At 38.1% G+C, this 12,717-nt stretch overlaps 1 protein-coding gene across 2 annotated transcripts in view; it reads left to right on the forward strand.

Moving 5' to 3' along the window:
• LOC134663476 (E3 ubiquitin-protein ligase TRIM45) overlaps positions 1-12,717 on the forward strand; it is a 41,307-nt gene that overhangs the window by 17,144 nt on the left and 11,446 nt on the right. For both annotated transcript variants that reach the window (XM_063519846.1, XM_063519845.1), the window contains 2 exons: positions 9,511-9,641; positions 10,233-10,400. In XM_063519846.1, the coding sequence (XP_063375916.1) occupies positions 9,511-9,641; positions 10,233-10,400 (299 nt within the window). The remainder of the gene's footprint in view (positions 1-9,510; positions 9,642-10,232; positions 10,401-12,717) is intronic.

Raw genomic sequence — 12,717 nt, forward strand, 5'->3', positions numbered from 1 at the left:
AATAATTATTGGATTATTGAATTAAAGAATTAAAGAATTATTGGATTATTGGATTTTTGAATTAAAGAATTATTGGATTATTGAATTAAAGAATTATTGGATTATTGAATTAAAGAATTATTGGATTATTGAATTAAAGAATTATTGGATTATTGAATTAAAGAATTATTGGATTATTGAATTAAAGAATTATTGGATTATTGAATTAAAGAATTATTGGTTTATTGAATTAAAGAATTAATGGATTATTGAATTAAAGAATTATTGGATTATTGAATTAAAGAATTAAAGAATTATTGGATTATTGAATTAAAGAATTAAAGAATTAAAGAATTATTGGATTATTGAATTAAAGAATTAAATAATTATTGGATTATTGAATTAAAGAATTATTTGATTATTGAATTAAAGAATTAAAGAATTATTTGATTATTTAATTAAAGAATTAAAGAATTATTGGATTATTGAATTAAAGAATTAAAGAATTAAAGAATTATTGGATTATTGAATTAAAGAATTAAAGAATTATTGGATTATTGGATTTTTGAATTAAAGAATTAAAGAATTAAAGAATTATTGGATTATTGAATTTTTGAATTAATAGATTATTGAATTAGTTATTTGCTATGGATGGAGGCACGGATATATGGTAATGATAAAAAAAAAAAGACGGAAATAGAGGATGTTATGTTGTGATGAGACACGTTTGTGTCATGAGAGTGATTCAGTAAGTAGCACATTAAAAAAATAAAAATGGAATCAAAAAAAAACAAGAGAAATAATGTGCTACACGTAAAATTTGATTAAAAAAATGGTATGTTGTGAGACACGTTTGTGTCATGAGAGTGGAAAAAAAAACGGAATAAAAAAAAAACACGAGAAATAATGAGTAAAAAAAAAACACAGCAGTCGAATATGTTAAGTAATGTACTTTATATGTATTGATGCATAAAAAATATGATATATTGTTGTATAATTATTGAATAGAAACTTATATATTTAGATGGATTTATTGGATTTGAAATTATTATGCGAAGATATAGATTAATTCAATAAATAATAAGAAAAATGTATATAGACAGACAAAGAAATTGTATTAAATGGGTAATAAAGCATTAATAATTTTCTTACTGAATGCCCGATGATTTGACATGCCGAGTGTAAGATTAGATGACAGACGCGATTAGTATGACTGTGCATGAGGACATGCACAATGTCAGGATGGGCGAGTGTAAGATTCATTAAAATTACTAATTATTAGAAACAGATTTAATGAAATAAAGAGTTGAATAATCATTGGTAATCTATAATTTAATAAATTTAAAAGTAACGTGATTGATAGTTGACCTTTGTAAATAGAAGGTAGTTGGAAGAAAGAATAAAAGACGACTGGCATGGCGGTTAACGGGCATTCGGTTACGGGCAGAGGTGAAGGGAGGACGATTGTGAAGTGAGAGGATTGGAGATTGAACTGTAACGGAATATTGTGATCAAGAAATATATTGCTGTTATGAAAGAAGGAATTTTTATTATACGTACAACCGTGGCGTACAAACTGACAGCGATTCAGGGTCGAATCATGATACCCCTTTCTAACTTATGACACTGTGATGGCACTATCCTTCGACTATTTAGGATTGTCAAAAATCAAGTAATTATCTTAACTACTTATGGTGTGGTCGTGCACGCAAAGGGACGTCAAGTTGTGTCAACCCTAATAATTGCTCGGAGCAATGCTGAGCCGAACGAAGCCGAGTTTGCCCGAAGTCAGGAGTGTCTCCCCCCTCGTTAAAGGCGTTAGACCAGCGATACTCAACCTGCGGCCCGCCGGGCTTTTTTAGGTGGCCTGCGAGGTGATCTTAGTATAGACACTATAGATCCTTATTGCCACCCGATCACCTTTAATTAATCAAATTCATCTTACAGCCCGCCTAGAGAGACTATTAGGTACAAGGTAAAACCGTATTCGCTGGAAGATCAGCTGATCCTTCGGGTCAGTATTATGCTGAGGCGAGCTCATTTCGTGGTAAACTTTAACGCTTACCAATCTTATTCATATTTGTAGTTTTTTAGTTATATGTACTCTTGTATGTAATCTTAGTTTTAAATTTACCACGAATAAAATCCTTGATTCTGATTCTGCTTCTGATTCTATCTGTAACCCCCATAAAAAAGGTTGAGTATGACTGCGTTAGGCGGTTACCATACTGGCGCCGCGGTTGCGGCACCAATGTGAAGTCCGCCTTACCTAGTTAAATGGAGACAGAAGCCCTACGCGACCTAGCTCCCGGGCTAAATCGGATCAAGCACTGATCGATCCACGCAACGAGACACACACTGCAGACCAATTAAAATGGGTCACTTTGTATATGACATTTCATTCAACGTGACACATTTTTTCTAAAAGTCAGGGTTTATGAACAAAATGCAAGAGCAAAATAAGTCGAGGCATGGGTATCTCACGACAGCTTACGACAGAATTCTCACACGACATAAGTGAGAAAATTAGGAAATTCGCAACGAGTGGCGGTAAATTGAAACACGACCGAAGTGTATTGACGTCTCCCGGTCTGTATCTGCTCAAGACCAGCTAAGAACCAACTGTGCCAAGTTTCAGCGCATAGTCGCAAATTGCAAGGTTCCCATACAACGGCGTGCACTAACAAACCAGCTATTACGAGATCACCGGAACATACTAATGCGTTCCAGAAATACCCGCCTCCCGGGTGACACGCAAACTGTAAACAAATAGAAAGTTCATTTGTTTACTTTGCGGTTGCGTAATGTGATGGATGTGTACACAGACAAAATTGTTTTCATCTCTCCTGTTCGGAAAGTTCACCTTTCATAGGCTGATAACCGGGTGGAAAGTAATTTTTTTTTAATTTTTACTACGAACAACAGCAAAGATATTTAGGCGCTCTCTCTTCGTTCGAGCGCCAAAATATCTCGGGTGAAATGGATCACTTTCCACCCTTGGTTAACAATCTACTATTCTGTGTGTGAACTTGTGTGTCCGAATCAACTAATAGGTACCTAGCTGTGGAAGTTTTCTGCGGATTTTTATGGACGAAGTCTTGGCTGTTTCAAAAAAGTGTTTTCAAAACACGCAATGCTAAGGCAATGTTTTGTACCCATAATGAACCTTAATATAGATGATCAAAGTATTTAAAAAAAAATTAAACTAGCACAAATACTTAACTAACAGTTTACAACCAAGATTTATCAAAACAATATTTTCTTTGCCCAAAATCGACAACAATTTTTTTACGTTTTAATAATAATCACTTTAACAATTTCCAATTCTATATCTATTCCATACCTTATAATTTTAACTCCTAACAAACTTCTATTAGGTATTGTAAATATAATTGTACTGACTGCTTTTAATCTAGCTGTCCTGCCATTTATGAACTTCTAAGAAAGGTAAAAATTAACGCTATCTTAAAAGATAGCGTTAATTTTTAGATAATACTAAACAATTTCTTTGAGATCACTTCACTTTTAACTCTTCAAAGGAGTATAAATGAGATAATAACACAAATAAGCGCTCATCTGGTCATCTGTTTCTGTTATATTCCCACTGATTGTATGAGTCACGCTCTCATGACTCTTAAGGCCAGTCCAGACGGGATGGTCAAATTGTCAATCTTCAATTTAATCACCAATTTTATATTTATGGTGATATTTGAGCGCACTAAATTAAAAACATAACAAAAGGCGAAATTAATATACTAGCGTCACAAGCGTAGCGTTTTGCATGGGCACCGCACCTCCATTTTATCGTTAATATCAGTAATAATCGGCGGTCGAAATCGGCAAGCCAAATTGGCGTTTGCGTCCGCACCACTTGATTTGATCAGACAATTTAATCACATTGGCAAAAAATTGTCTTGTATGGTCTGGCCTTTATACTCATTCAGAACCTCTCAGACGGCAATAACTGATTGGAATGGAAAACACTTGTGTTGCAAAATGAGAGTAGGTAATTGATCTTGGTATATTGGTTTATTGTGTACTGGGCCACTTAGATCTTAATACGGAACGGTTTGAGACCTAATTAAGTGGCCGATGGTAAGAAGGGGTTAGATATCTCTAAGATATTGCTTGGACTTTAGATCCATAGTAGTTTTTGATTTTGATAATATAATTGAAACATTAAGTCATAGTCATGGTATTTTTTATTCATAAGAAAAATATGTCGACTATTTACCTAACTAAACTATGATGGTTGTCTCTAAAGCCCGCTCCACACTCGTGCGGGAATCGCGGCGCGAAGCCGCGAACGCGAGTCTGGAGTCGATTTCGCATATCAGCGAACTAGACTCCACACTCGCGTTCGCGGCTTCGCCCGCGATTCACGCACATAGTCTGGAGGGGGCTTAATGCCAAACCATGCCAAACTGAGAATGAAACTCTTATTACTAGTGGCTCTGTGAGCTGTAGACCTCGCGAGCTGAGCTTAAAACTGAGTAAATGTATGGCTTCGTTGTTTAGAAGAATTTAGAGAATCTAATTTGACAATTAAAACCTTAACTATCGAACCTGCTTACAAAATTCGGGAATTGGTTTAGAAATGCGACCAGTAGAGTAGAACAGATGGACATACGAAACAATTTTTGGCTAACAGGCCAATTCAAACGTACACTGATATCAGAATGACGTCTAACTGATGTCATTTAGTTATCGTGCATTTCGCTGGTTCTTGTCCGTACATGTATTGGCGCAAGCGAGACGCACGATGACTACTAAATAACATGATAAAAATATCATTGTAAATTCGTGCTCCGCATTTTTTGTAAACAAGACCTATAGTAGGTATCGCCGGATGTTAGTAATTCATCTATATGAAAATTCGCAAAAGTAATTCCATGAGCCGTGCCGTAAATTACTGCCGCGACAGCCATCCCGAAACATTGCTGCCGGGGCTGGGTAAAAATGTTAGAAAATTGACTGAGTTTCCCTCTTTTAGCTATGATATTATTCATTTTGTTTAGGTATAACGTATATACTTCTATTCCCAAAATAATACCAATATTCCATTCACTAAGCAACGAAGTCCGAATAGAAAAGCCAAAGTTTATTATTTAATTCAAGATAATATCAATATTCCATTCAGTAAGTAACGAAGTCCGAAAAGAAAAGCCAAAGTTTATTATTTAAATCAAAATAATATCAATATTCCCTTCAGTAAGCAACGAAGTCCGAATAGAAAAGCCAAAGTTTATTATTTAAATCAAAATAATATCAATATTCCATTCAGTAAGCAACGAAGTCCGAAAAGAAAAGCCAAAGTTTATTATTTAAATCAAAATAATATCAATATTCCATTCAGTAAGCAACGAAGTCCGAAAAGAAAAGCTAAAGTTTATTATTTAAATCAAAATAATATCAATATTCCATTCACTAAGCAACGAAGTCCGTATAGAAAAGCCAGTTTATTATTTAAATCTAAGTGCAATACTGTTCTGGAAAATTCTGAAAATCAACACAAGCGCCAACGTCGTCTGCCCTTACGCGTCTGCCCGCTCGGGTTAGTTACTCTAACACCTACCCCGCCCCGCCCCCACTCACCGCGACCGCGCTCGGCCGCGGAGCCGCCCCGCGCACCGCGCCCGCTTTCGCCCGCGTAACGGTCCGTGTCCTTGAACTTAAACCGCAAAAAAAATGTTCAAACAAAAAAAAACTCAAACGAATACGCTTACCTCGCGCTCGCTTGATCAATCAGCAATACGATATTCAGGTGCAAAAATAAAATAAAAAAAGTTGCATTTACTGGGGATCGAACTGGGTACCTATCCCATATCCCTGCCTATAAGCGGCAGAGTTCCAACTGCGCTATGGTAGCATTTAGTTGAGCTGACGAAATTTGCTTACTTATTTCGAGTATGAATTTAAATATCTAACTAATCTAAATTCTAAAGAGAATAGATTGTATAGGGGACGTGCATGAACTATAGGGGGCAGCACAGGAGCCGTCAGATCTTTGGCGCGAAGCGTAGATGTCTAGTTTATGATTCCGATGTAGCCCACAAGATGGCAGAACCTACTATGCACAAGAAAACGTACCTACGAGAACGGTTGAAGGTAGCACTTGCTTTGGCAATGTACATGTGCACATATGTTTCCGATTCAGGCCACAAGATGGCAGGCCCTCCAACGCGCACGGTCCCTATAAGGGGCGTGCGTGAACTATAGGGGGCGGCATAGGAGCCGTCAGATTTTTGGCGTGAGGCGTAAATGTGACGTTTATGCTTCCGATGTAGCCCACAAGATGACAGAACCTATACTATGCACCTATGCATTAGGAAACGTACCTACAAGAACGGTAGATGGTAGAACTTGCTTTGGCAATGTACATGTTTCCGATTTAGGCCACAAGATGGCAGACCCTCCAACGCGCACGGTCCCTATAGTAGAGGGTTATTGTCATACTAAATTTTGTAGTCACTGTAAATCAGTGCTGTAAATTTACTGCCATCTTTCGATACAGGATTAAAATGAAAATGAATAAAAAATATCAATAAATGTATATATGTATGGATAAATGATTTTTTTTATTTTTAGAACGCCATATGATTTTGACCCATGTTCTTTTACTGATATGAGTAAAAATTGTTAAATATAAAATGGTGTCGCCATCTAGACGAGCATGGAGGCCAAAGGTATGGGCGCCGTATATTCAAGAATCAAATTTTCTTTAAAGCGCAAAAAGCCATCATCTCTTGCAAAAATTAAACGAATACGCTTAGCCCGCGCTTTTCAAAATAAAATAATAAAATAAAAAACAACAATTGATACGAAATTTAAGTATAAAAAAATACAAAAAGTTGTGTAGCAGCATACGATTACTGGGGATGGAACCAGGGACCTCCCAATGCAAACAAAAAAAGCGAACGTTTGCAAAATGCGCCATGATAGTTCTTACTAAAGCTGACGAAATTTAGCTACTCATTCTCAAGTAAAAACGAAATATCTAAATACCGCCAAAACCAGCGATACAAATTTTCTGAATTTTTGGACATTTAATCTGAGCTGTAGACCTCGCGAGCAGAGCTTGAAATAACATGGTGCTAAGAGCTTTAAATACACCGTGTTTTTTTTGATTTCCGTTAATTTCAAGGGTGCATTCCTGAGCTTAAATCAAGTAACTTTCTCAAAGACACCGATGTTCTAATTAAGTCCATTTCGGAGATAATCCATAATTTATTTTTTTACTATAAGGCCTCTACAAGCGTGTACACTTGCCTTAGGGCCGGCTTACATATTGATTAGTGTTTAGAATGAGTTCATACATTTGCTACTAAACTTAAGTACAATCTCGGTCGATTGATGTACGAAATGACATTGATATGTTACAGATTTCAATTGTTTGGTTGAGTTAAATGTAATGCCCGTGTTACAACAACGCTATATGCTACATTTAATTACTTTTTAAACAAAAAAAAAAAACAAAAAAGAAAACAAAAAAAAATTTTTTTTTTGAAAATTAACTATGCCATTTAGTTCTTATAAACGTACTTAACTATACCCCGAAGTTAACGGAATTCAATAAAAACACGGTGTATAGTAAATTAAAGAAAAACAATACGAAATTTATGTGTAAAAAAATACAAAAAGTTATAATATCCCAGCATACAATTACTGGGGATCGAACCCAGACCCTCTGTGCAAACAGAAAAAGCGAACGTTTACAAACTGAGCCAAATAGTTCTTAGATGGGTTGACGAAATTTAGCTACTCCTTCTCAAATTAAAATTAGTTAAAATTAAATATCTAAATACCGCCTAAACCAGCGATAATTTTTTTCTGCATTTTTTGCTATTAACTCTGTAAACATGTTTCAAAAAGAAAATAGGCTTATGATATCGATACGACTATTTGTTTAGGCGCCAGGTATCACGACTCCGCCATTTTTTAAAAATTCCAAAAACCGGATTGACAAAAAAATTTTATTTAGTCATAAAATTCGGTCACAAAATTTCACGAGAATCGGTTAAGAATTGCGACCTGTAGAGGAGAACATCCGGACATACGAAAGCAAAATGCCCGAGTCAAAACGTAGACCTTCGCTTCGCTTCGGTCAATTAGAGATGCACCGGATATCCGGTTACTATCCGGTATCCGGCCTATCCGGCCACTATTTTACTATCCGGCCGGATACCGGATAGTGACCTTCTATCCGGCCGGATACCGGATAGTAACATTGCTTGATTTCGGAGTAAACAAATTGAATTTAAGAAACAGACACGGTCATAATCGTACTTGTTTATTATTTTAAAACAATTTAATCATTCCACTGACTTGCACGCGCACTCTATTTGAACCTAGAAATGAGCCCGCGCGAACGTTTACTAGGAAACAGGTCAAACCTGCAGAATGCGCACCTGAAAAACCGAAATGTAGGTATAGTTCCGCCGGCCGAATATCCGGCGGCCGGATACCGGATATTCGGCCAGTGTCCAGGCCGGATATCCGGTATCCGGTATCCGGCCAAACAACTATCCGTTGCATCTCTACTTATTATATATAGATCGGTTTTATTAAAAATGCGCGAAATTCAAATTTTCTGAGAATATACGCGCCTATATTTTTCAAATTTGCCGCCTTTTTCGACTGACAAGATCTGCTTGACCAAGTATAAACTACGCCATCTGTTGAAGAGGAATGACTTCCGCACTGAGTCAGTGAATTGGCAACACCAACGGATGTGGAGCATCTAAATACGTTGACCTTCACTGAATCACGCGCTAATAATACGCGGCTAAAATTGGTGACGATTGTGTCATATGGATGAGAAATGCTATAACTAATTCAGTCACAGTCACGCTGGGGGATAAGTAGGTATCGTCAATTTGTAACAGGCAGGCCCCGAGCCGCTAATCCTTTTGTCTATTGTTAAGTAAAACTGCACGTGCCTCTAACTGTAAAAAAAACCGGGCAAGTGCGAATCTGACTCGCGCACAAAGGGTTCCGTACCATAATGCAAAAAAGGCAAAAAAAAACGGTCACCCATCCAAGTACTGACCCCGCCCAACGTTGCTTGACTTCGGTCAAAAATCACGTTTGTTGTATGGGAGCCCCACTTCATTCTTTATTTTATTCTGTTTTTAGTATTTGTTGTTATAGCGGCAACAGAAATACATCATCTGTGAAAATTTCAACTGTCTAGCTATCACGGTTCGTGAGATACAGCCTGGTGACAGACGGACGGACGGACAGCAGAGTCTTAGTAATAGGGTCCCGTTATACCCTTTGGGTATACGGAACCCTAAAAAGGTAGTGTAATTCTCTATGGTTACCGAGTGCTGGCGAGTCTAAAATATGTACTCTAATCCAGATGCATAACAAAGGCGCGTTATCGGAGAGCGCACCTACACTGGTTTTTGAGCGTTAGACTAGCCTCTCACGATGACAGGAGCCCTGTGCCCAGCAGTGGGACGTATATATGCTGAATTATTATATTATTAGGTACTTGATTCTACATGGGAGGCCGTCATCTTGTTTCAGGTTCAATCCAGCAGGACCCTGGCTCGTCCGGGGGCTCCGCGGGCTCAGGGTACGAGAGCGACCCTCGGCGCTCGGGCTCCGACGCCAGCTGGGAGCAGAAGCAGAGGAAATACGGGATATTTACTAGAAAGGTAGTTGCCTTTATGAAATGAAATCTATATTTCAGGCAAATATAGTTCGTTTTTTTAGCATTAGAAAGAACTTCGCAGAAGTAAGCTTGTGGTTCTAAATCCGGCACTTTTAGCGGAAATAATTTGAAGTAAATTATATGTATTCTACATTACATAATACAATAAATTATTAACATTTAAAGAGTCCGATAAAAACTGTACGCTTACTTCTGTGGAGTTCTTTCTAATGCTAAAAAACGAACTATAGTGGCCCATACATAAATACCTTAAAACTAGCATACATATTATAAAAATATATTTTAAAACTAAACACTACAAAACACATTATGGCTGCGATGCATTATGCAACCCCGCAGTGTCGGGGAGCCAGCCGCGGATAAAAGCCTCTCGTACAACCCTTAATTGGACCTCATTTAAGCCGTGGAAAGCAACCTTCATTCATGTTCTGGGTGGCTTTAGTAGAATCATTTGACCAAGCCTTGGCATAGCTTAAGCTTAGTAATCTACAAATCCCGACAGTTGGGTAGACTACCCAGTTCTAAGTAGTTATATGCTTGTTATATGCTTTATGCTGATAATTTTATCTTCCAGATATCAGGCAAGAGCGTCCAGCTCATAATCTGCCCGACATGCGCGCAGGAGACCCAGCTCCCACTAGGAGGGGTGTCGGCCTTGCCCCTCAACTATGTGCTGCTACGGAAAATGGCGGGCGAGAGCCGAGCTAGCGTGCTGTGCGACCTGTGCAACTGTGATAATAAGGTAAGATAGTTTTATTTTACCTTCCAGATAATAGGCAAGAGCGTCCAGCTCATAATCTGCCCAACATGCGCGCAGGAGACCCAGCTTCCACTAGGAGGGGTGTCGGCCTTGCCCCTCAACTATGTGCTGCTACATAGTCTAATAAATCATGGTCTTCTCTTCCCAGAGTGACACAAGCCTACGTCACAATAACATGGCCGCTATAACTATGTAGCGCTATCGCATATTATCATATAGCGCTGTCGCATGATGACGTAGGCTTGTGTCAGTCAGGTGACCTAGAAAAGACGGGAAGAGAGTACCAGACGGAGTATATTATTAAGTATACCATGGTGCTGCTACGGAAAATGGCGAGCGAGAGCCGAGCTAGCGTGCTGTGCGACCTGTACAACTGTGATAATAAGGTAGATACTTACCCCCTTATTCATAAACGTTTACTAAAAGTTGACAAGCCGATAATAATCGTTTGTCCCTGTCTGACGTATGATGGAAAGGGACAAACGATTATTATCGGCTTGTCAACTTTAGTCAACGTTTATGAATAAGGGAGTTAAAATATAACATCGAAAACCAACTCCCTCTCGCCGTGCCTCTCAACTATGTTAAGTATATCTATGTAAAATCACCAACGAATGCCGGCTCCGCATTGTGCTAATATGGAACGTCGCGGGGTCGCTGTCAGCATTTAACCGCGTGTACAAACAAACCAAACTATGTAGGTATACTTATAATAAAAATGCTCAAAAATGTGCCAAACATTTTTTATGCGGTGGTGACGCGCCCATGATGATTCAAAAGCTTGGTATAATCCACTCATCACATCTACACTCTACAGCTCACACAGGTCAAATGCCAACTCAAAATAAACAAATACCAGAACCACACTAACTCCAAGTTCCAAGATAACCGTTTATTTTAAGAGTCAACACATGTGTCAACTCAGGCGCATCAATTCGCTTCGATTCCAATACAAAGTCATTACCAAAAGCTCGCATTTGTTACGATATGCTACATTTAACTCGGTTCCTTCAAAATCTGTGGAAAGATTTAAATGCATTGTTGGAATCTATTTAGAGATATTGTCACTTGCTGTTTCATCTTTTGTAATGTCGGAGCGAGAAAAGGAAACACGTTTTGTTGTCATGTTTCAAATTCCGTACTCCATTTCTCCAAATGATGGACTTGTACTTAGTGGCCTTCCAAACTATCCCATATCCACCATTTTTAATTAGCTCTGCTATCGGGCCTTGGATTGCTACCATGCGCCCATGGACTCAAATATCGATTTTTTCCGTTTTTAATAATCCCATAGGTCGATAGGTACCTACCTAATATACGTGCGTTGGACGGTGGTACATCACGGGTGCTCTTGGCGGCCGACTTATCATCTATAAGTTCCAGTTTTAGTTTGTCTTGATTCCTCAGCAATATGGACCTGGAAAACATCCAGAAATGTAAATTAAGTAGTTTATTTGTTACAGACTGTTCAGAAACGTTCAAAAATGGATACATTTTTGATCCTTTTTCTTAAGCTCAATTTTAATGTCGGCAATAAAAATCAACTTCACAGTTTTTAATATAATTTAATTTTATGTATCAATTAATATGTTCTTACAATTAATATTATTCAAATTGTCTATTTTTTAATTAAAATATGCAATTAAACGTACAAATTCAATCATCATTCAAATCTCTATGTTTCAAATTTTACTATGGCAATTTTATATTCAAAGCTTTGACAGTTATAGAGCTTTCAAAAACTTACTTTGTCATCTCTTGAATCCCAACGACAATCCACTTTGCCACTTTTTTGTATTTTTGTAATTTTGAGAGTAAACCAGCGTTATACTACAGTCCACTTATTATTTCACCACCTTTACAACACCTGAGACCAGCGAAGATTTTACATGGTCCTTACGAAGCCTCTGAATTGCGAGAAGGCAAGATTGTGGCATCGAGTCGAGCTCCATCTATTCAACGGACCTTCTCCAGTGAAGCCGTGGGTCATCCAGGTTGGCGCAGGGCACATCCAGCTACGTGCAAGTTCCAGAGCTGATATTCATTGCGTCCCATCAGTCAGGACAAAGCAGCGACGGACACACGGAGCATCCCATTTCAGAGGGAATCCAGGCGTAACCAGGAGTCAGTTACGGAATTCAGCCCATCCAGCACCAACCAGACCAGTCCAGGAGCATCCAGTGGGGATCAACTTCAACCAAAATCCAGATTCAGAATCCAGGAGCAGTCAATCCAGAAGGAGAACTAGGACAAGCACGAAAAAGTGAGATCGTTCCTTTTCCTTTTATTCCATTTACAT

Source organism: Cydia fagiglandana, chromosome 4, assembly GCF_963556715.1.
Source record: "Cydia fagiglandana chromosome 4, ilCydFagi1.1, whole genome shotgun sequence".
NCBI classification, from domain to species: domain Eukaryota; kingdom Metazoa; phylum Arthropoda; class Insecta; order Lepidoptera; family Tortricidae; genus Cydia; species Cydia fagiglandana.